Source organism: Eurosta solidaginis, chromosome 1 (assembly GCF_040869045.1).
Source record: "Eurosta solidaginis isolate ZX-2024a chromosome 1, ASM4086904v1, whole genome shotgun sequence".
Lineage (NCBI taxonomy): Eukaryota > Metazoa > Arthropoda > Insecta > Diptera > Tephritidae > Eurosta > Eurosta solidaginis.
In genome coordinates this window covers 66,455,159-66,481,607 of record NC_090319.1, presented here as the reverse complement: position 1 = coordinate 66,481,607, position 26,449 = coordinate 66,455,159, and the positions used below count along the sequence as shown (strand labels likewise).

The window sequence follows — 26,449 nt, the reverse complement described above, 5'->3', positions numbered from 1 at the left end:
AATAACATGATGTATTCATCTTTAATTGAATGATCTGGTATGTATTTTTTTTATTGTATGAATCGAAGTGTCCTCATTTTAATGGAAAACCCCAAAAGTCCTATTTTTACCGCCCTTTTTTCTTTTACCGCACTTTAACGGATATGTTTAGAAGCTTCGCTTTTTTAAATACATCCCGTTTTTACTGACGACCATTCATATAGACCTCGAACCTCGCTTTCTAGTTTACGAAACTCGGCCTTGATTTATAATTCCAATGAGGTTTTATTGTTTGGCTATCGAAAAAAAAAATTTTTTAAATGGCGTAGACATATCCGGGTAGTGCGAGTAGATTCTGACCTTCACATCTCAGTCCCTTTTGGAGCCGTTAGGCAGATTTGTGTGTCATTCCTACTTTAAAGCTTAAATCTACTTACAAACTTCGGTACCTCAGTTTTGCTCATAAGTGAACGATCAATCAAGTTACTAAGCCAAGTGTTACAAGCTCGAGAGACACCAACACTTGCAGTTATGAATATCTATAGTTTGATATTGAATATAGTCTCACTATTCAAAAGAGTCATATGTCTGCACCGATCGCACCACTACCTCTTACATACATATGTACATAGTGCTGCCTTCAACTTGTTTTAATGAAATAGTTGGTTTGTACTACATCGCGTAGGGTAGTGTAGGCTTACATTCTCTGAATCAACCTTATATCTCAGCCCGCCTACTACGTTTTTCCAAGTCTGATTTGTATTTTTTTCTGATCGTTAGAGAAAAAATATTTAAGAGAAGTGGCAAAATTAAATTAATTATCTCGAAACATTGAACATTCAGTAATTGTAGAGGAAAAAACTTTCTATAAAAAATTGTGGTAACTTTGTAGAGAAAAACTAAATTAGCAGAATTACACATTGGAAAGACGTAGGTTAGGTTAGGTTGAACTGGCCGGTCCATGAGGACCTCACATAGACTGATTGAGTCCGTAGTGTTACCAGAAGTTTGTTTTAACGACCAAACTGAATAACCCTATCAAAAACCAGGACCTATGTTATAAAATAACTCCGTCCTCTTGGCAAATACTAGAAGCTTCCTAGGACTTAACCCACTTTCTGCTTCTAGATCTGACACCTGTATCATTCCTAATAGCTGGAGTCTTAGCCCGGCAAGTGCAGGGCACGAGCACAGAACGTGTTCGATCGTTTCCTCCTCCAACCCGCACTTACTACATCTGCTATCACTGACCAAGCCTAATTTAATGGCATGTGACGCCAGAAGGCAGTGTCCAGTCAGAATACCCATCATGAGTCTACAGTCCTCTCTTTTTAATGATAGAAGCAACTGTGTTAGTCTAAGTTTGTAAGACCTACACATAATCTTCGACACTTTACAGCCCCGCGCTTGAACCCACGCCTTTCCTGCTTGGTCGATCATGTGCACCTCTCGCCTTCGCTTAATCTCGCCCGATCTAATTGGGACGTCTACGGAGCAAGCATCAAGGGATGCGCCGTTTTTAGCTAGTTCGTCCGCTTTTTCATTCCCATCTATTCCCATATTCCCTGGGACCCAATATAGATGTATGCTTCTCCCTGTCCCGATTCTCTCCAGAGACTGCTTACACTCTAACACGCATTTAGATGCTGTGCTATGCGAGATTGTTGCCTTAATTGCTGCTTGACTGTCAATATAAAAGTTAACACGGTTGCAGCTTAAGCTATTCTCTTCCAGGCTTTCTACTGCTTTGGTTACGGCTAATATTTCCGCTTGAAAAACGCTACAGTAATCCGGCAGCCTGTAGGATCTGCTTATTTCCGGATCAGCACAGTATACCGCAGACCCTACTCCTTCCACTACTTTGGAACCATCGGTGTACACATGTATCGCCTCGTCCGCCATTGGCGCACCCTTGCGCCAACCGTCCACCTCTATTGTGGCCTTAAGATCTCCCTCGAAGCGCAGATAGGGAATCATGTAGTCTGTTCGTTTTGTGATTGATGACGCTATACTATTATGGCCATATGGTCGGCGCTCAAGCTGCCCCGAAGCACCAAGCCTGGTTGCGGTCGTATAGAATAGGGCTTACAATCGCTGTAAAACCCAATGAGAAGAGAGGGCGATAGGCCCCACGTACACCCCAGCATTCTCTTACATGCATAGAGTGCCGTTGAGGCTTTCTTGACCCTCTCCTCCACGTTGAGCTTCCATGACAGCTTACTGTCTAGGATGATTCCTAGATATTTTGTGCAAGGTTTCTCCCGTAAGGTCACCACTCCTAACTTAGGCCTGGTCCAATTTGGGACCTTGTACCTCTTTGTAAACAAGACCATATCCGTCTTCTCCGCATTGACTTTCAACCCGAAATTGGATGCCCAGGTATGAATATCCCGAAGCGCCCGATCCATCAAAGAACTAATCGTTGGAAGGCACTTTCCACTTATGACAATTGCAACGTCATCTGCGTAAGCCGTAAGTTTTACGGGTCCCTCATCGAATGGCCTGAGCAGTTGGTTGATGACCAGCGTCCACAGCAGAGGTGATAGCACCCCCCCCCCCCCCCCCCCCCCCCCCCCCTGCGGCTTGCCCCTGTCCACTGATTTCGCGGCGTCGTACAATCCCCATTGTGATGTAATCTTTCTGCAATTTAACATGCAGGGGATCCATCTGATTAAGGCAGGATGTACTTTAATGTAATTAAGACCATCCATAATCGCCCATTTTGCAACATTATTGAAAGCCCCGGCAATGTCCAAGAAGACTCCTAGAGCATACTCCTTATATTCCAGGGATTTCTCTATGCTTATTACCACCCTATGCAATGCGGTGTCTACCGACTTGCCTTTGGTGTACGCATGCTGTGTTGTGGATAGCAGCTTTTCATCCACGTTGGACTTTGTGTACACATCTATCAGCCTCTCAAAGGTTTTGAGCAGAAATGAAAAGCTACACGAGCAGTTCTCCAAGAGTGCGGTACATGATTCAGTCTTATGCACCCATCGAATATTATTTTAAGCCATTCCACGACCGCTTGATACTTGTAGCATGACCGGGAATATACCATCTGGGCCCGGCGATTTAAACTTAGAAAACGTCTTCACTGCCCACTCGATCTTGGAAAGACGTAACCTAAAATCCATTTGAAACTCAATACGCAGTAAATTGTTTTTCCACTCTCACCTTTATCGCATAAAATTGATCATGACTATTAAGCTGCCGGGCAACGCACAAAATTTGCTTGATGGTTACCATAGCAACGGGTAGTTGTGTGCGTATCGGGTGATTGTCGCTTGCCCGGCCACCACACAAGCAGAAAGCATCAAGCGCCATTTGTCTTGAAAATTCGTAGCATGCGGACGTAAACGTGTCATCGGATGACGATTTTTTATTGCTTGTAACTGCAGTTGTTTTGGTGAAAAACAAGAAAAGAAAAAATAGTGAATGAAAAAATATCATATTGCCAATTTTTTTCATCACGGTGGGAATATGCTTCACACTTTATATTCCACAATGCTGGTAAGCATTCGTAGGTCTCAATAAACCGCAACGTAAAATCTTTTTCTTCCGCGAAGTTGCTCATTGCACGTTCTCACAAAACTAACACATTAATGCTTGTCAACCACGTCGGCCATGATCAAATAGGCCAGCTGTCAAGCGAAAAAATCTAAAAATTTTGATTTTCATCAACGCGAAGCCGACAACAAATACGTGTGAGCACGACATCGCCCGATACGCACACAACTACCCGTTGCTATGGTAAAGGCCGTGACACAATGACATTTTTCATATAGATGCGTTTAACACAAGCTTATGCATTCCAATAACATCGCCACAATCAACCAAGATGTTGCGTTTGTAAATATGAAGGATTTTCAGACTTGGCAATTTAAGTTTATTTCGCCTTGCCCATTCACATAAAAAATTTCGCGAAGCACTGGTATAAACATTCTCCCTATACAACAAAAATACTTGCTAACATATTTTGTGTCGTATTCATTTGTTATATTGCAGTTTTTACTTGCGAAAAATGTTATAAAATTTACCAACGAGTGGAAAAATAATTTCACTTGCAAAGTGTGCCAACACCCTTAGCCAAAGCAAGTGTCAAATTCTTCTTATGATTTGCTTGGAAGAAACGTGGCGAGTTGGCTACTTTTCAATGTCAGATGGCGCCAGAGTCGCTCATTCTACCATTCTGCATAAAAATACGTGCAATCTACTCATAATAGGGGGACTCATGAAAGCATATAAACTTATAAGGTGTAAAATTATATCCATTTACACACGCGGTTATATGAACGCACCTAGTAATACTCTTGATAAACTTGATTGTTTATCAGCTGTATTATTGCCAAACAAAATTTTTTTGATTGTTATGCAAATTAAAAAATACCAAGATTAAGTGAAAAATCAAAACTAAAACGCCATTACTTGCTGATGTTGGAGATTTCTGATGAAAATGATGGCTGTAATGTCTGCAAGGTTGCATTCCTTTGAGTTTATCGCGTTTACACAATGAAATGTGCGCGTAAATTTATACAAATTGTGTAAATGATTTTTCATACAAAATTTGACAGCTCGTTTACGCACTAGATAAATTTATACGTTTACACACTTTATAAGGCATTTATACGGTTACATGAGTCCCCCTAATGTAATGCATAAGCATTTGTTAAACTCATCTATATGAAAAACTGCTTATGTGTCGGAGCTGTAACCATCAAGCAAATGTGTGCGTTGCGCGGCAGCTTAAAGCTGTCAAAACTTCACATTATTGATTTCAATAGTCTTCGTTAAATCAAAACGATATTTTAGAATGAAAGTCGACCGATTTTAAGTTGAAAGATGTTTACTGCTGTTTTCCAGCTGTATGATATAAGAGCTCATCATGGATGACCGCGTAGCTTCAGTTTTCAGACTAGTTCGACTGTCCACTACGTTAGGGTAGTAGCACACACGGTCATTATTTCGACTGTCTTGGGAAAGCTTTTGCTTCACCACTTTGAGTGTTCTTGCGAAGGACAAAGCCTCACCTGGTAAATATATGTGCCTACGTATTCACATTTGTAAAAGGATCCGTAACGTGTAGGTAATATTTAAACTTGGTTGATAGGCTATAATCAATGTGATTCACTCCAAGACGCTATTGTGTAGTTTCGCAAATAAACAGCAGATTTTTGAATGTAATGATTTTTCAAAACCTTCACATATGTTTTTTGAGTTATGACGATCTTGCAGCAAATGAGCGATATATCCTCAACTTAAGTATGAGGTAAGAATCATTTCAAAAGAGTGTTTATGCCCCTAGAACCTACTAAAGGATTTTGCATCACTGATTTGGCTTATTCTTTCAGCCAATCGCAATATAACATTTTTTAAAAAATCGGCACCTTTTTTGCTTTTTTTTTAACAACTTGAGGACAAATTGAAAACAATTTGAAACGCCTTGGGTAATTTTATTTGAATTCATTGTTCATTATTATTTTTTTGGAAAAAATATGCAAAGTGAGCGTATAAATTTATTATATAACTTTTATTTTAGTGTTTTGTTTTAATAACTTGGTGAATTGGGTGATGCAAAGACCGTGTTAAGCTGACATCGAAAACGCCTCTTTTTTAAAATAACTTTTGCACAGTTAGGAGTTAAATTTCGCAATTAGTTTCTTATAACTGGCAGTGATGCGCATCCGTTGATACCATTTTCGACCATATCCGACCAATTTTCGACATGAACAATAAATGGTCTAAATAGTCTTAAACGAGTAGAAAATATAGTAACGCGCCGGACGCCGCCGCCGCCGCCGCGCCGATATTATTGATATTCGGCGGCGGCGTGCGAAAAACGACCCTAATCGGCGGCGGCGGCGGCGTATATCTCTAGTACATACATGCATATATACATACTTACATTTCATTTATACATCACACCTTTTGTTGTCAATCTCACTTCTGACACGTGTTTTTCAAATCATTTTTTATCAATATTTTTGCTAGCAAAGAGCAAAATTTTCCATGAAATGCACGCGCCAACAACACAAAGGTCAACAAACGGAAGGTGTGCGAAAAATATTGAAAACGTTATAGACTGTGGTTGGTTGACTCATTCATGTGAAACAAGTCACAGCGTGAATTGTTGATGAAACTGGAATAACTGAGAGTAGTATTATATTACAACTGGCCGGAGCTGACTTTTTGCTTAAAACGACCCACTTAAATAACACCCAGCTGTCAGTTACTCGGCTGTAACTAGAATAATAAGGTTGGAAGGTTATCCCTTTGAGTTTTGAAAGATTTTCATCATAGGAGCTGAAATTGCATATAAATGTAAAGAGTAGACAAATTTCGCTTAAGGGTTGTATTACAAGAGCATTATTTCTCTTTATTCGTTTTATATTTAGTTTAAGAGTTCATTGAATTAGCACATGGTGAGAGTCTGCGATATTGAATCACATCAAGAGCGTGCTCTTTTGTTAGGAAGTCAATATTCAGACTAACAGAGCCTGGGTTCAGCTTTTGCAGCTTGTATTAACTTGAGGGATTCCAATTTTCAAAAGTACAAATTTTCTATGGCTTTACTTGAGGGTCGTATGTTTAACGGCCTGAAAGTACTGAAGCAATTAGCTTTACGGAAAGCAAGCCAGAATAATTTCAGTTCTAGGGTAATTTGTAGTTGAGGCTTCTATATGTTATCTGTGCCGCTATACAATTAGAACATATTAAAAATATACATAAAGTGATTAGAAAGCCTTAAAATATATCTAATTTACCTTTCAAATAGTTGCCAACGTCCTCCAAGTCGATTTTCTTAAGTAGCCTTGTCAATTTTTGGTCATCTTCACTTTATTACGCTTTCCTCAGCGATCAAATTTTGGGTATCAATTTGCAGTACTTCACTTGTGTATACAATGTCATCAATATATTGTATTTCTTCCATTATGATATTCAAATATTAAATAATTAAGATCTTTCACTCCGCATGGTTTGCGTCTTACTGAATGAAAATTGCGCAGAATGTCCCGTTAGCCAAAACATAGCAAGCTTAAGCACGGAATGTTAAATCAAGCACGTTCTACTTGATCTAAGATTGCGCACTTGGAAATCGCACCAATGCTCCGACGGTGGCGAATACCAACAAGCTCCCTCTGCAGAAGCTGAAGGGATGAGGAGGAAGAGGAGTCGATCTACTACTTTCTCTGCCGCTGCCCGGGGCTTCAAAGAAGAAGGCTCAGAATTCTGGGCTCACGCTTCTTCGACAGGCTGGCAGAGGTTGGGAAGGTGGACGTCTCGCTTCTTCTTGGGTTCATCAGGGAAAGCAAGTGGTTCGTTGAGAATCGCTAGGAGGTAATGGGGCTAAACGAATTTGCCGCCACCTTGTACTTACTGAGGGCACTAACGATGGACAAAAAATGTCTCCGAGTGGAAGTGTGGGTATCGCCCACGCACGCCTCTTAACCTAACCTAACCTTGAATTAAAAATGCATTTTTAAATCAAAATTGCTAATTTTAATTGAAGGTTCTTCATAGTTAAAACAACATTGTTTTAGTTAAAATTGAGCATTGTAGGATTAAGTATGATCGTACTTAATTATACCCAGCTGTACTTGTACACAGGGTATTGTAACTTTGATTGGATAACGGTTGGTTGTACAGGTATAAAGGAATCGAGATAGATATAGACTTCCATATATCAAAATCTCAGTATCGAAAAGAAAATTTGATTGAGCCGTCCGTCCGTCTGTCCGTTAACACGATAACTTGAGTAAATATTGAGATATCTTCACAAAATTTGGTACACGAGCTTATTAGGGCCCAGAAGAGAAAAAGGTATTGAAAAAGAGCGAAATCGGATGATAACCACGCCCACTTTTTATATATATAATATTTTGGAAAACACAAAAAACCTGATTATTTAATAAATAATAAACCTAGAATGTTGAAATTTGACGTGTGGACTGATATTGAGACTCTTGATAAAAATTAAAAAAAAAAAAAAAAAATTTAAATGGGCGTGGTACCGCCAACTTGTGATAAAATCAATTTTACAAATATTATTAAGCATACATCAAAAATCGTTAAACCTATCGTAACAAAATTCGGCAGAGGTACTATAAGGAATGCTTTGAAGAAAAATTAACGAAATCGGTTAAGGACCACGCCCACTTTTATATAAAAGATTTTTAAAAGGGTCGCAGACGAATAAAATAAGCTATATCTTAGCGAAAAGAAGCTTTGTATCAATAGAATTTTACCTTTTAAATTGAATTATAACATGAAATTGGAAAATACTAAAATTTTTGAAAATGGGCGTGGCACCGCCCCTTTTATGACTAAGCAATTTTCTATGTTTCGGTAGCCATAGCTCGAAGAAAAGTTAGTTCATAATAGAACCATATGTATATGTATTATTGCGCAGCCTTGTAACACTATTAAGCATACAAAACAAACAACAGCATTTCAAGTGTACAGTTGGGTATGTAATGTTCGGTTTCACCAGAACTTAGACTTCCTTACTTGTTTTACAATGCGTTTCTTCTCTGAGTGTAGCAGTTTAGAAACAGATAAAACTAATTAGTGTACCTTTTGTACTTTTATGTGTTTATTCATTAAAAATACAAACATTATATCACATGGCCTTTCTCATTTCAATAGCACAATTAAATTGGGCAAATATCTAAACAATTCACAAGGAAATGTTCTTTATCAAAACAGCCAAATCTTTGCTTTGTTCCCATTTCCTGAATCTAGAAGTTTCTACTTATATTTTATTGACACAATCCACTAATGTATAAATAGCGCCCACAAAACCGTCTAGACTTTTGACTCAATTAGGCACTCAATAAAACAATAATGAGATAATTAAGAATTTGTATTTTGTATGGAACATTGGGTTTATTAAGGGCTTTAATATAGAAAACGTGGCTAATTATTTCATTGACCCTCTGTGTGAAATTGTTATAGAAATCTCTAAATTTTACGAATATGGGAAGGATGAACAGACGTCTAATACTGTTTTCACACAGAAACTTAATGATCTCATTTCACCTGCTAATGAAATCGTAAATTTTGTGCTTTCACACAGAAGTAACTGCTCGATTAGTATGAAGGATGAGACAGACAATCATGGCGCAACGATACAAGGTGGGAGCATGGTGACATACCTACAAACAAAAAAAATTCCATATACTTGTAAATTCGATGGACAATTGTCAAAATCGTACTGCGCTGGCAGTTGATGTATCAAATCAAATAAAAAAGGTTATAATCAGCTGTTCGATGCGGCCACCTTGTATCGTTCCGCCATGCAGACAATGACATTTGCTTTGAAAATTAAGAAGCGGAAACGGAAGCGGAACGCTGCCAACAGAGTTGCATTGTGCTTTTGACTTCATTAGGCATTCGATTAGCTACTAATGAAATAATAATAGATTCGAATTTTGTAGGGAAGATTGAGCTCTATAAGCGTCTTAATGTAGAAAATTGCCTTTATTATTCAATAAGCCGTCTGTGTGAAATTAGTATAAGTCCACAACCAATTAACGTCTCATTAACACTTTACACAGGACTTTGTTTATGTCGACCCACTTAACTTCGAGGAATGTTGTTGCTCGAAACTTGATCGACTGCTCCCAACTCTGGTTTTGTGGGGGTATAAAATAGACAAATTAGCAACTTGGAAACAGATAAAACTAATTGGTGCACCTTTTGTACTTTTCTGTGTTTATAAGATTAGTAGTGGATTGTTGCCATTTATTCCTCTGTTGTAAAGAGGTTAAGTACTCACTATGCCAGCGTTTCCAAAAGCCTTGAACCATAGCCTGCAGATGGCGCCAATGTTGTTTTAAGTTAAAAGCTGTAGTTAAAGCAGATGGCTCAGGCAGACATGTATACGGTTCGCCAATTAAAAAATGTGCCGGAGTAAGAGGATCTGTATCAGAAATGCTGCACAGAGGTCGTGAATTAAAAATATCTTCGATTTGGCATAGTAACGTGCTGTATTCTTCGAACGTAAGTAGGCTGTCTCCAATCACTCTTCTCAAATGTAATTTCATAGATCGTACTCCAGTTTCCCACAATCCTCCAAAACGTGGTGCTGAGGGTGGGATGAAATGCCAATTAACGCCTTCGTTTGCTAAGGATTTTTTTTTATTTATTTTTGCTAAGGATTGAGCCACCTCTGCCCGATCTTCATGAAATATGGAGAGCCGTGAAGTTCGTTTAAAGCTCGTTTCGCACCGTGGAAGGTGGTACCATTATCGGAATGAAGGTCCCTGGGCTTTCCTCGGCGTGCAATGAATCTGCGAAAAGAAGCTAAAAAGGCATCGGTTGTTAAATCACTCACCAATTCGATGTGTAGGGCTTTAGTAGACAGACAGACGAATATGGCAAATGAAGCTTTACCAATTTTTGGATTTCGCGTTTTTGAATACTTTATGCGTACAGGGCCAGCGTAGTCAAGTGCGCAATGTAGAAAACACCGACTGGGCTGAACTCTTGCTGATGGCAGATTAACCATAAGTTGAGTGCTGGTTGCTCTTCTTTGCAAGAAACATGTTTTGCAACCAAATATGACCTTCCTTACTAAGTTTCTGCAGCCCAAAATCCAAAATTGTTGACGAACAAGAGCGAACGTCGCTTCGACACCTGCGTGCATATTGATTTCGTGCGTATGGCTTACGATGAGTAGCGAAATTTTGGCGTCTTTAGGTAGTTTAATCGGAAACTTTATATTGTAATTTATATCTGCATGTTTTATGCGACCACCAACCCGAAGTACACCTGATTCGTCTATGATAGTGAATACCGGATCAGCGTAGATTTGCAATGTAGTTATTGTAAATTTTGTAATTGATCAATGTCTTTAAAGAATGCATGAGCTTGCGCGCCTTTTAGTAATTGGATTCTAGCTTGTTTGAGCTCGTATGTATATAAAAACGAGTCACTGTAACCCTCTCGACGACGGCGTGCTAATGGATCGTAAATCTTCGAAGTTTCTGACAACACCATTCGCTTCGTAGGTTTTTACAGATGTTTCCGATGTTTGAGAGTGTATGGCAATTGGATTAAATTCGCAGATTGCTTTTGGTAAAGCTTCAAGCAGAGGCCAACAATTTGAGCTCTACTTTCTCAAGTTGAAATTAGCTTTTGATAAGAGTTCTATAAGTTCGTTATTCAGAGCTATCAGATCTTCGACGGTGTCGCATCCAGTGGGTATGTCATCTACGTATGCATCGTGCTCAAGAACGCGTGAAGCATTGGGATATTCTCCTTTGTATTCTTCCGCAATTTGTTTTAAAACTCTCACAGCCAGAAAAGGAGACAGCGCAAGCCCATAAGTAACAGTTAGCAATCGGTAATGTTGAAGTTTAGCTGTTTGTTCATGCCTCAGTACAATGCGTTGATAATCAGTTTGTTCTGGATGCACCCTTATGCCGCAGAACATTTTCTCAATATCGGTTGCGAACACATACCGATGCTGGCGGAAATGTAAAAAGACACCAAACAAATCGCGTTGAATCGGTGGACCAATATGTAACCGATCATTCAAGGAATACCCAGAGGAATCTTTAAGCGAACCATCAAAAACTACCCGGCATTTGGTTGTTGAACTGTCAGCCTTAATTACGGGATGATGTGCTAAATAAAAACGTTTTGAAATACTCACATTAATCTGCTGCTCTGGAATCAATTCCATGTGTCCCAACTCAAGATATTCATTGAAAAATGCTGCGTATTGTTGTTTTAGCGCAGGTTGACGTTGCAGTTTGGCATCCATAGTATTAAGGCGTGAAGTAGCTTGCGGCAAAGTGTCATCGATGGGTTTGACATCGGCTTTAAATGGATATTTGACCACATATGTCCCATTCTCAGCTCGTTGCACTGTTGAAGAAAAATACCTTTCTACCGGATCGTGAACGAACGCGTATGCGGAAATAGTCCCTAATTTTGTTTAGTAATGAGTAATGCTTCCTTTAAAATCTGCAAAATAACTTCATATGAAGCTCATCATTTGTCACTTAAAACATTTTCTTACTTGGGGCTTGGTAGTTCCAAGAGAATGATCACGCGAATGTTTTCCGTATTCGCGACAAGTCAATCACCAACATTTTCGCCATTATAAAATAGATTTTATATAATATTAATAACAACATCACATTTGAAAATGCTTAAATTTCTGCATTGATCAGCTGTTTTTTTTATCTGTCAAATCATCACTTTCTGAAGTTGGCAACTCAATTCAACTTCAACTGAAATAAGTTGTAATTCGTAATACCAAACAGGAGTTGAGTTGTCTTAAAGTTGAGTTGTTTTAATTACAACGCAACTAAGTTGAGTTGTAAACGGTAATAGGGGCAATAAAGAAATTTATGAAAAATATGTAAATAAAATTGAAAAGAAAAAAATTTCTAAACTAAATGAACTACTCAAAGTCAAATATATAAGTATAAAAAAAAAACTTATGAAACAAAATTTTTATTAAAAAAAAATTACAAAAAATAACAGAGTTAGTTCCAGATTTAAATTTGATAGCTAACACTACATTGCACCGTCTGGCAATACCCTCTGTCTAGCACAAACCTAAGTCAGCTAAACGCTAAATAAAGTACGAAATTAACACGTTTACAGCTCGTGTGCTCAATAGACTATTTATTTTTTTAGTCTTGACAGTTTAGCTTAATAATTAATTTGTCGGTATCATTTGATGTGACAAGCCATATCACAAAAGGCACATAAAAAAATAAACACAAGGCGCGCTAACCTCCGAAGAGATTTTGGGCCGAGCTTCTCTTCCTATTTGGGTCCTTCTACTTTTAATTTTTTTTCTACAAATTGACGGGACGGAAACTACATGATTTACGCCGACTTCGAAAAGAATCTGCAAGGCAGATTAGTTTTCACTGAGTAGTTTTTCATTACAGAAATACACTCGGAGTGTTTGCCAAATCAGTGCCGAGGGGCGACTCGCCCGCTCGGAAACATATTTTTTCTAATTGAAAAAACTTTTTCCACATGTTTTCATATTGCTTTGCCCTGGAATTGCACCCAACCACTACAACTAGTAAACTTTGACTCTGCGACGCCATATGGAATAAATATGTTTGCATGCCTGAAATGCTGTTTAACAGAATTCTTGTGTAAATATCTCTTTAAGTGTTTACGTCATTCCTACATCTTATCTTCTTATATATATAAAAATGAATGCCATTTTTCGTTGTGATTTTATAACTCAAGAACGGGCTCACCTATCCAAACCAAATTTTTAGGCTTTGTTCAGACTATTCAGTAGATGGTTTGTGTTTTCAAATTTTAAGAATCGGATACCAGGGTCTCGAGATATAGGCCAAAACGTGGACCCGGCTAACCCTAGGATGTGTTTGTACAATATGGGTATCAAATGGAAGCTCTTGATGAATGCTATAGTATAGATTATTTTTCATGCCCCTCCGTGACTAGGGTCTTGAGATATAGACCAAAACGTGGACCCGGATAACTTTAGAATGTGTTTGTTCAATATGGGTAGAAAATGGGAGCTGTTGATGATTGCTATAGTATAGATTATTTTTCATGCCCCTCCGTGACTAGGGTCTCGAGATATAGACCAAAACGTGGACCGGGATAACCCTAGGATGTGTTTGAACCACATGAGTATCCATTGTAAGTTGTCGATAAATGCTAATGAAAAGAGGGCTTTTCTTTTCGCTGGGTAACTAAGAACTCGAGATATAGAACAATTGGGAACTCGCCTTCGGGTTAAGAGATTGCCTTCTTATGTACTACAACCAGTTAAAATGGTATATTCAATCACATAACAATATAATCCTTTTACCTGAAGGCGCTGAAATGCGCTCAATGTATGGTGAAATTTTTTTGAAAAACACACCAAAAACCCATTTGTTTGGTCAGATTCATCCCACTTAGCCAGCGGATTATACGTTTTCATATTAACATACATACATCAATAATAGTTTAATCATTTACTAAACGATTTGTTACCTACTTAGCTACGCTCTTTCGCTCTCAAAATTTATGTACTTTCGTCTTAACTAGCTTACTTATTATTCCCACCTACAAACTTACTTGCATTATATTTATATAAACATGTATGTAAACTTCATCGTAGTTACGACGCATCACAATGCCCAATATTGCATTGGAAAGGTGACGATGGCTGCGATATCAATATACCAATGATTGATCCACGAACAGGTAAATAATATTTTCAGTGTGTTGACATTTCATCATTTGTATAAATTTCTTAAGTCACATTTTGCACTTATTTTGAGGTCTACATGTACAGAAAAAAGTTAGTGCCATTAATTTTTATTCGTATCGATTGATGGTTCGTCCACAAGAACAAAATTATATCTTGAGATGTGGTAAACTATATCATCAGTACATCGTTGATATGTATGCCAAAATAGAAACAGAACGTCTTAATTTTATTCGTTTCAACCAAGCAAGATTAAGATCTGAACAATATATTCATTTGCAAGATGCGTGTGCCATGCATTTTTATTCGTATCGATTGAAGGTTCGTCCACAAGAACAAAATTATATCTTGAGATATCGTAAACTATATCATCAGTACATCGTTGATATGTATGCCAAAATAGAAACAGAACGTCTTAATTTTTTTCGTTTCAACCAAGCAAAATTAAGATCTGAACAATATATTCATTTGCAAGATGCGATAGCGAATGATGCTAATATTAATGACATCGGACGTTTAACTATATTGCCATCTTCGTATATTGGTAGCCCACGGAATATGAACGAATATGCACAGACGCAATGAGTTATGTACGAAAATACGGTCGACCGGATCTGTTCATTACATTTACATGTAATCCGCAGTGGGATGAAATCAAAAACAATTTATTTGCAGGACAGTCGACAACCGATCGTCATGACATTACTGCGCGTGTTTTTCGGCAAAAATGTAAAGCACTTATGGATTTGATTGTGAAATTATATGTATTTGGGGAGGTGCGTTGCCATATGTACTCCATCGAATGGCAGAAAAGGGGATTGCCACACGCACATATACTAATTTGGCTGGTACATAAAATAACTCCGGATTAAATCGATAATCAGCTGAAATTCCTGATCACACTGCTGATCCTGAGTTATTTCAAGTTGTCGTTAAAAACATGATACATGGACCGTGCGGTGAACTAAATGTGAATTCACCATGTGTGATTGATGAAAAGTGTTCGCAACGATACCCAAGGCAATTTACTTCAGACACAATAACGGGCAATGACGGATATCCATTGTATCGACGTATATCACCTAATGATAATGGCAAAACGGCAACCATTAGAATGCATAACCAGGAAGTTGAAGTTGATAATCGTTGGGTGGTTCCGTATTGTCCATTATTATCGAAAATATTCAATGCTCATATAAATGTGGAATATTGTAATTCTGTCAAATCCATTAAATATATTTGCAAGTATGTAAATAAAGGGAGCGATATGGCAATTTTCGGTGTTGCTGGTGATAATACAAATGATGAAATTACTCAGTATCAAATGGGGCGCTATATTAGTAGCAATGAAGTTGTCTGGAGGATTATGTCGTTTCCAATGCACGAAAGACATCCTGCGGTTGTTCACTTGGCTGTACATCTTGAGAATGGCCAACATGTTTATTTTAATGTAGCAAATGTATTGGAAAGAGCAGCACAACCATCAGCAACTACGTTAACAGCTTTTTTCAAATTATGCGAAACTGATACATTTGCGATAACTTTGTTTTATTCTGAAGTGCCTCAGTATTACACATGGAATGTGTCTTCGAAAAAATTTCAAAGACGTAAACAACGAACAGCAGTTCATGGGCATCCTGGCGTTTTCCAAACAGATGCAATTGGGAGAATATATACAGTACATCCAAAAAATTTCAAAGACGTAAACAACGAACAGCAGTTCATGGGCATCCTGGCGTTTTCCAAACAGATGCAATTGGGAGAATATATACAGTACATCCAAAAAATGTTGAGTGTTTTTATTTGAGATTGTTATTAGTTAACGTGAATGGCCCAAAACCATTTCAAGAATTGAGAACAGTCAACGGTCATTTGTGTCAAACATACCGTGAAGCATGCCAACTTTTGCATTTGTAGGAGGAAGATGCACATTGAGATTCAACACTTCATGATGCATCTATTGCGGCTCATCCTCAACAAATACGAATGCTATTTGTCATTATTTATCAACATGTATGCCATCAAATCCACTTGAATTATGGAACAAATATAAACATTATATTGCAGAAGATATTTTAATTCGTATGCGTCATCATGCAAGAAATCTTGATTTGTTGGAAATGTACAACGAAGCTTTGATAATAATTGAGGATATGTGCCTAACGATTGCAAATAAAACATTAGTACAATTGGGTATGATCGCACCAAATCGTGAGATGCATGATCTGTTTGATCGTGAATTGCAACGTGAGCAGGAATTCAATTCTAATGATTTGCGTTTATGACACAATCATGCAAGCCATTTCCAATAATGCAGGTGGATTATATTTCTTGGATGCACCTGGTGGTGCAGGCAAAACGTTCGTTATATCACTGATTTTAGCGACTATTCCATCGGAACAGAAAATTGCATTGGCACTTGCATCTTCGGGAATTGCTGCTACATTATTAGAAGGTGGTCGGACAGCACACTCTGCATTAAAATTTCCATTGAATATACAGGTGATTGAAACTCCAACTTGCAATATTTCAAGAAATTCTGCTATGGCAAAAGTTCTGCGATTAACGTCAATTATTTTATGGGATGAGTGTACAATGGCGAATAAAAAATTACTAGAATCATTTAATCGAACAATGCAAGATTTACGTGGTAATCAACAGCTTTTTGGTGGTGCTTTGATATTACTGTCAGGGGATTTTCGACAAACACTGCCTGTCATTCCTCAATCAACTCCTGCTGATGAAATAAATGCCTGTTTGAAGTCATCAGTTCTTTGGAGATATGAAAAATTGACACTGAACATGAGTTTTCAAAACAATTGTTAGAAATTGGTGATGGCAAAATACAAATCGACAGAACCAACGGATTGATCACTGTACCCAAAAATTTTTGTACAATTAGGAAATCGATAGATGAATTGATTGAATGTGTTTTTCCAAATATTTTTTAGAATTACAGAAATCATGATTGGTTGAGAGAACGCGCCATTTTAGCGCCGAAGAACATTCATATCAATGCCATTAATTTTCAAATTCAAGCAAAACTCCCAGGTGTAGTCACGACATATAAATCAATTGATAGTGCTATGAATCAAGATGAGGCAATGAATTATCCAATTGAATTTTTAAATTATTTAGAACCGGCTGGTATGCCACCGCATTGTTTGAATCTGAAAGTGGGTTCTTTGATTATATTATTGCGAAATATTAATCCACCAAAACTGTGTAATGGGACCAGATTGGCAGTGCAAAATTTATTGCCAAATTTGATTGAAGCTACGATCTTAACTGGTAAATCAAAAGGAGAATTTTGTTTAATACCGCGTATCCCTATGATTCCAACTCATATGCCATTTGAATTCAAACGATTACAATATCCTGTGCGTTTATCATTTGCGATGTCATTCAACAGAGCCCAAGGGCAAACACTTAACGTTTGTGGTGTGAATTTGTAGGAATCATGTTTTTCACATGGCCAACTTTATGTTGCCTGTTCCAGAGTCGGCACCTTCAGCCGTTTGTTTATTCATGCTCAAAATAGAAAAACAAAAAATATTGTTTATCCAAATGTTTTGGATTAAGTTTTAAAATAGCTAGCAAATAATAAAATATCTTTTTTTGTAATAAATGAGTTTGATTTAATATTTCACTTTATACGTAGCGAAGCACGTACCGGGCCGCTAGTTTAATATGAATACACTCAACTAAATACATAAATAGGAGACTTATCTGCCAAAAATCACGTCACATAAGCAGTTTTTCATAAAGATGCGTTTAACTCAATCTTATGCATTATGAGTAGATTGCACATATTTTTATGGAGGACGTCAGATTGAGCGACACTGGCGCCATCTGACATGAAAAAGTAGCCAGCTTGCAACTTTTGTTGCAAGCAAAGAATAAGAATAAGAATTTGACATTTGCTTTGGCTAACTGGGCTGGCACACTTTGCAAGTGAAATTACTTTTCCCACTCGTTGGCAACTCTTCTAAAATTGTTCTCAATTAAAAACTGCAGTATAACAAATGAATACGACACAAAATATGTTAGGAAATATTTTTGTTGTATAGGGAGAATGTTTATAACATTGCTTCACGAAATTTTGTATGTGAATGGGCATGGCGAAATAAACTGCAATTGCCAAGTCTGAAGTTCCTTCATATTTATAAACGCAACATCTTGGTTGATTGTGGTGTGATGTTACTGGAATGTATAAGCTTGTGTTAAACGCATCTATATGAAAAATGTCATTGTGCCGCGGTCTTAAGTGGTAGACGATTCAATCGCAATCGGCAGACACTCCAGCACCGCCAACTTTATTTATTCAATTATGCAATAAAAACAACACTTGCGTAAGTTGCAAAGATAAACATTTAATATATTAAATTATAATGTCTACAGTGATTGAGTGTGTCTGGGGTGATAGAGTGAAACTTTGAAAACATTGGCTAACAAGTTTTATTTACTCAGTTATAGAAATAAATATTTTAAAATTAAAAGTCAAATTTTATATTTGACGTTTCTTTCAGTTTGGCAAAATGGTTGCAAAATGCCTAGACGCAGTATAGTATACAGGCGAAAATACTGATAGACGCTAAAATGGCCCATAAACTCAAGTTTATGGCGTTATGCCATATAAGCTGTATTAGGCTTTTCCTGACATTTTCTCTAGTATAAGGTTTTTAAACCTGCAGCCGGAATAGGTTGATATATCACTGAGCTGTCAATTTTAGTTTCTATTGAAAACGTAATATTTTTTTTTCATTTGAACGGCATTATAACATTTTTTGTAAAATTTTAAAATTTGCTCTTGAATCATTTTATATTGCAGCTAAGTTTTGTTTCCGTCAGGTACAACCTCAATTTCCCAAAAAAGGCTATTGCTCACTTGTTTGTTGGCATTTCATACTGGCGCCTCTTATATGCACAGGGTGGTGCTGTATGGTTTTGTGCAACAGTTTGCTTGCTTTGGCGTACACTCAGAAAAAACACTTGCCTCAAATGAGGAAAAACATTTCATAAACAAATGTTCTTCAAATTGTGGATTATTTCAATGTACTGAGTAATAATTTCCTATTTTTAAACGGTTCTATTTAGCTTGAGTTGACAGGCAGGCCGCACGGCCGCATGGCTGCATGCACGGCCGTTGTGAACGAATTTTGTAATTGAAATTTAAGTAACTTACCGATAAGCTACAAGCTTGAAACTTGGAATATAGTTCAGAACCCGATGACGATGCAATAATAAGAAAAAAATCGCCGCTAGGTGGCGCTAGGATCGAAATATTCGCAAAATTCGCATTTGTGGTCCGACTTGGCTCATATTTGGGACACATAATACATGCAAGAATAGAAATTGACCCGTGAAAAAAAATCGCCGCTAATTGGCGCTTGGATCGAGATATTCACAAAAATCGTATTTGTGTCCCGATTTGGCTCATATTTAGAACACATAATACATACAAGAATAGAAAGCGACCTATAAAAAAATCGGCGCTAGGTGGCGCAAGGATCGAGATATTCACAAAAATCGTATTTGTGGTCCGATTTGGCTCATGCTTGGAACACATATACATACAAGAATAGAAGCGACCTATCAAAAAAAAAAAAAATAGCCGCTAGGTGGCGCAAGGAGCGAGATATTCACAAAAATCGTATTTGTGGTCCAATTTGATTTGGTCCATATTTGGAACACATTATACATACATGAATAGAAAGCGACCTATGATGCCCGATTTGGCTGATATTTGGAACAAATATTGCATACAGTCCGGTAGAAGTGACATCAAAATATTTTGGAGTTGGAGGAGGGACAAGCATACGTGGCGCAGAGTCGAGTAAAGTCTTTGGAAGGATTATGTATTGAGGACTTAGGTTGTAACAAATTGTCAGGAAAGAGTCCTTGTAATAATGAGTCACTAAATGGACTAAATAGAATGAGAAATAATAGGCAATTAAATAAAGACTAAAAACTTGAAAATAAAATAATTAAAAAAAAAATGTTTAAGTTAAACGGTTTTATTGAAAACAACACTTACGTGAAGTAATAATAATACGAAAAGCTAGAAAAAATTAGGTATTGTAAGTCATAAGTTAAACCAACTGAACCTTAATCAGGTTATGCTACGCCTCACATTTTTAGAAATTTCACGCGCCCAACGCTTTTATTTAATTGTCTGATCAACGCCCTAGATTGATAAGGAGTGTGATGACTAGTACCTAGGACCTACCTAATTATTTTCTAGCTTTTCGTATTATTATTACTTCATGTAAGTATTGTTTTCAATAAAACCGTTTAACTAAAAATTTTTTTTTTATATTATTTTTTGTATAAAACTTTTCATTAATGTGAGGAAAAAATTTTCCGTCATCCCTTATCAAATTTGGTTTCGAGACAAACCGATTTCGGCGCTGTGCCATCATCAGTTCCGATGTTCGTTCAGAACGAGTAAATCAACTATCCATCCTGTCCGAAACCCAGCAAAAAATGAGGCAAAAAAAAAAGAACATCTTAGTTTATGACAAAATTACTTGTCTAGAAAAAAGGAAGCACTTCTATGGCGCAAAATCAGTCCCATTTTTCTTCCCTTTCAGAAATTGTTAGGGTTTTTCGAGTGTGGTTTTTCCGCTTTCAGACTCAGTTACCGAGTAGAATGTATTCGGTTCGATCTCGTCCAGAAATTGGACTTACATTTACATAACACGACTCTACAACAAAAGTTTGTTCTTTGTCCTAAAGTTTATTTCATTATTTTCTGTTTTATTATAAACAAAAACGAAAAGAAAATGCCTTTTTTCGGTATAAAGTTTGCTTTTGTAATAGTTATAGTAACAATACTCATGGCGCTAGAGTGATAACTAAACAACAATCAGGTGTTTAGTACAAATCTAGAATAACCTACAATGTCGCCGCAAAAGTGTAAATATGAAGCTGATGCTATTGATTGTTATATATGTGGGGAATTTATATAAGGAGATATAAAATATGAATTAAATACATCTCTCATCTTCTGTGAAGCCTACGAAGCTGTCCTGTTTGGAATCAAGACAAGACATGGGCTCCACATGTTGCTTGTAGTTATTGTAAAAGATGTTTGGAAGGTAAGCAAATTTTATTTAAATAGTAAATTAAATAAATTAGACATATTGATTCCTCTTTCTATATTTTAGGTTGGTATCGAGGTCAGAAAAGATCTATGAAATATGCCACACCAAGAATCTGGCCAGAACTAAAAGACCACGTTAAAGAGTGCTACTTTTGCATTGTGAATCCGAGTAAAAGACGTAGAGGTAAAAATGCAAAACCTATCGAATATCCTGATCTTGAATCTTCTTCTGCACCAGTCGCACACGATCTGACACGACCAGTACCAGCGCCACCGAAAAAATTATCGCAGAGGAGTGGCTCATCTCTAATTTCTTATAAAAGCAATGCCGTTAAGGAGTTTTTACCAACACCGGAACAACAAAAACATCATTACATCACTACTGAATATTTTAATAATTTGATTAGAGATTTAAATTTACCAAAAAGTAAAACAGAGCTTTTAGGCTCTTCTTCGAACAAAGTTATCAAGGCCAATATAATGAAAACATAATGGGATACTATATTTGGGGTTTATTGAAAGTGTAAACCTTTAAATCATTTTCCACTTTTTTGTAAGTTATTTCGATATCAAAACTTAATAAAAATATTTATTTGAATTGTTTCATTTTCAAGTAAAAATGAAAACCACAGATTTTGAAAAATTTCGTTGAAGCGGTTTCATAAATGAGAAAGCAAACTTTTTGATGTCATATATTTTTTTTCGTCAAATTATGACCTAAAGAATTGAAATTTAATGCTTTGAAGTCAAAGTAAAATTTTGTGTTAACCCGTGTAATACCCGTTTTACGATTTCTAAACTTTCTTTGATGGGCTAAAGATCTTTCTAGATTTTATTTACAATGTGATAAGTTTTGTTTGCTTTTTTTGGTAAAGCTATTTTACCACATTCGAAACTTTATTTTGGAATATTTTTTTAGTTGTGTGTTATTGGGTTCATTGTGACCAAATGAGATCCGTTCAAAAACAATTCCGTGAAACACAGGATGGTGATTTTCTTTCCAATTGTCTAAAGATTGTCGATCTATCTTTGTTACAGAGTCAAAGTGAAATTAATGGTGTGTAATTTATTTGCAAAATTAACCCCATGTTTGATGAGCAGTCCTGTTTTGCGCACCGAGATTGTGTTCAAGGTCCTTTTTAGATCGACGATGAAATTTTGAAATGCAAGAATGGTTTCGTTCTTTGTATCAGGTTTGCATTAATCTCTAAAAAAACTATCACACTCCTGACTTGTTCGTTATAATAGAAAAAATAGATAGAGTTATTATCTTAAATAATTAAAAACAATAATTTTGGCAATTGGGTTCAAAACGCATACTCTTCAACCTCTTAGGCAGTGCAGGTCTCCGACAGCAGATTTAATAATATTTAGAGCTTACGCTTTCTTCTCGAACACAAGCGAGATTTTCGAGACCCGAGAAATGGAGAACTCGCCTTCTCGCGAGATTCTCGTGTCTCGAAGTACTCGTAAATCTCTCGAGCTTCTCGACATAAACTTAGTTGCTGTATGGACAGTATTTATACATTTGGTTTTTTTTTACTTGGGAATTTTTCTTGGTTATATTGCTTTTCAATGACATTTAACTCAAAATATATTTATTATACATATAATTTTTTTCACAATATTTAATTTTTTTAACGAGAGATCGAGAATACGGCTTCTCGCGAAATTCTCGAATCTCGAAATACTCGTAATACTCGCGAGCTTCTCGACTTTCAATTCAGTCGCTGCATTGGTAGTATTCTATACATTTCGGTGTTTTTTAGTTTTGGTTTTGTGGAAACTTTCGCTTGTGCTCTAAAAGAAATCGTAAGTTCTATATAAAACAGACAATGAATCGATTAAATTGAATGTCGAGAGGCTCGCTAGCCTTACGAGTAATTCGAGATTCGAGAATCTCGCGAGAAGGCGAGACTCGCGAGAAATCTCTTCTCGAACAAGTTCGAGAAATCGTAAGCTCTAATAATATTCAAAACGATCATAAAAATAAATTATGATTGTAAAAAACGTATGTTCATTCAGTTTGGATTTAAACTCGTTAAATTATTCTTATTCGGTCGGGCACTATTTATTTGTTGTTTACTGATTTTTTGAGGATTTTTTTCTTTTTTTGCTTTGCCGACTTGCGTATTTACGTATCTTTGCGTGTTTTCGCTGCTAGTGAAACTTGCTAAAATATTTTCGCTCGAGTTTTGATTATACATACTTGTTTATTTGTTTTTCGAATATTTTGTATGTATTTACTTCCTAAGCGTTCAGCCCATTTAAGTTATTATACTCAGTTGAGCAGAGCTCACAGAGTATATTAAGTTTGATTGGATAACGGTTGGTTGTACATATATAAAGGAATCGAGATAGATATAGACTTCCATATATCAAAATAATCAGGATCGAAAAAAAATTTGATTGAGCCATGTCCGTCCGTCCGTCCGTCCGTCCGTCCGTTAACACGATAACTTGAGTAAATTTTGAGGTATCTTGATGAAATTTGGTATGTAGGTTCCTGAGCACTCATCTCAGATCGCTATTTAAAATGAACGATATCGGACTATAACCACGCCCACTTTTTCGATATCGAAAATTTCGAAAAACCGAAAAAGTGCGATAACTCATTACAAAAGACAGATAAAGCGACGAAACTTGGTAGATGGGTTGAACTTATGACGCAGAATAGAAAATTAGTAAGATTTTGGACAATGAGCGTGGCACCGCCCATTTTTACAAGAAGGTAATTTAAAAGTTTTGCAAGCTGTAATTTGGCAGTCGTTGAAGATATCATGATGAAATTTGGCAGGAACCTTACTACTATTACTCTATATGTGCTAAATAAAAATTAGCAAAATTGGATGAAGAAAACGCCCACTTTTTAAAAAAAAATTTTTTTAAATTCAAATTTTAACAAAAAATTTAATATCTTTAATGTATATAAGTAAATTAAGTCAAAATTCAACTCCAGTAATGATATGATGCAACAAAATACAAAAATAAAAGAAAATTTCAAAATGGGCGTGGCTCCGCCCATTTTCATTTAGTTTGTCTAGAATACTTTTATTGCCATAAGTCGAACAAAAATTTACCAATCCTTCTCAAATTTGGTAGGAGCATAGATTCTATGACGGTAACTGTTCTCTGTGAAAATGGGCGAAATCGGTGGAAGCCACGCCCAGTTTTTATACACAGTCCACCGTCTGTCCTTCCGCTCGGCCATTAACACAATAACTTGAGCAAAATCCGATATATCTTTACTACACTTAGCCCACGTACTTACCTGAGCTCACTTTTTCTTGGTATAAAAAATGGGCGAAATCTGACCATAACCACGCCCACTTTATCGATATCGAAAATTACGAAAAATGAAAAAAATGCCATAATTCTATACCAAACACGAAAAAAGGGATGAAACATGGTAACTGGATTGGTTTATTGACGCAAAATATAACTTTGGAAAAACCTTTGTAAAATGGGTGTGACACCTACCATATTAAGTAGAAGAAAATGAAAAAGTTCTACAAGGCGAAATCAACAGCCCTTGGAATCTTGGCAGGAATACTGTTAGTGGTATTGCATATATAAATAAATTAGCAGTACCCGACAGATGATTTTCTGGATCACCTGGTCCACATTTTGGTCGATATCGCGAGAACGCCTTCACATATACATCTAAGGGCCACTCGCTTTTAAAACCCTCATTAATACCTTTAATTTGATATCCATATCGTACAAAAACATACCAGAGTCACCCCTGTCCCACCCTAATGGCGATATCTCGAAAAGGCGTCCACCTATAGACCTAATGCCCCCTCCCTCTTAAAATGCTCAGTAACACCTTTCGTTTGATACCCATATCGTACAAACATTCTAGAGTCACCCCTGGCCCACCCTAATGGCGATATCTCGAAAAGGCGTCCACCTATAGACCTAATGCCCACTCCCTCTTAAAATGCTCAGTAACAGCTTTCGTTTGATACCCATATCGTACAAACATTCTAGAGTCACACCTGGCCCACCCTAATGGCGATATTTCGAAAAGGCGTCTACCTATAGAACTAAGGATTACTCCCTTTTAAAATACTCATTACCACCTTTCATTTGATACCCATATCGTACAAACAGATTCTAGAGTCACCCTGGCCCACCCTAATGGCGATATCTCGAAAAGGCGTCCACCTATAGACCTAATGTCCACTCCCTCTTAAAATGCTCAGTAACACCTTTCGTTTGATACCCATATCGTACAAACATTCTAGAGTCACCCCTGGCCCACCCTAATGGCGATATCTCGAAAAGGCGTCCACCTATAGACCTAATGTCCACTCCCTCTTAAAATGCTCAGTAACACCTTTCGTTTGATACCCATATCGTACAAACATTCTAGAGTCACCCCTGTCCCACCCTAATGGCGATATCTCGAAAAGGTGTCCACCTATAGACCTAATGCCCACTCCCTCTTAAAATGCTCAGTAACACCTTTTGTTTGATACCCATATCGTACAAACATTCTAGAGTCACACCTGGCCCACCCTAATGGCGATATCTCGAAAAGGCGTCCACCTATAGAACTAAGGATTACTCCCTTTTAAAATACTTATTACCACCTTTCATTTGATACCCATATCGTACAAACACATTCTAGAGTCACCCTGGCCCACCCTAATGGCGATATCTCGAAAAGGCGTCCACCTATAGACCTAATGCCCACTCCCTCTTAAAATGCTCAGTAACACCTTTCGTTTGATACCCATACCGTACAAACATTCTAGAGTCACCCTTGGTCCAGCTTTATGGCGATATCTCGAAAAGGCGTCCACCTATAGAACTAAGGATTACTCCCTTTTAAAATACTCATTACCACCTTTCATTTGATACCCATATCGTACAAACACATTCTAGAGTCACCCCTGGCCCACCCTAATGGCGATATCTCGAAAAGGCGTCCACCTATAGACCTAATGCCCACTCCCTCTTAAAATGCTCAGTAACACCTTTCGTTTGATACCCATATCGTACAAACATTCTAGAGTCACCCCTGGCCCACCCTAATGGCGATATCTCGAAAGGGCGTCCACCTATAGACCTAATGCCCACTCCCTCTTAAAATGCTCAGTAACACCTTTCGTTTGATGCACATATCGTACAGACACCCCTGGTCCACC

The 26,449-nt window shown here is 37.2% G+C and overlaps 1 protein-coding gene across 4 annotated transcripts in view; it reads left to right on the top strand.

Moving 5' to 3' along the window:
- LOC137233878 (cyclin G-like) overlaps positions 1-26,449 on the top strand; it is a 127,654-nt gene that overhangs the window by 56,055 nt on the left and 45,150 nt on the right. For 2 of the 4 annotated variants that reach the window (XM_067757395.1, XM_067757388.1), the window contains exon 2: positions 14,099-14,184. The exons of the other annotated variants lie outside the window; for them this stretch is intronic. In XM_067757395.1, coding sequence (XP_067613496.1) covers positions 14,166-14,184 — 19 coding nt within the window. In that variant the 5' untranslated portion in view covers positions 14,099-14,165. The remainder of the gene's footprint in view (positions 1-14,098; positions 14,185-26,449) is intronic. 4 annotated transcript variants of the gene reach the window in all.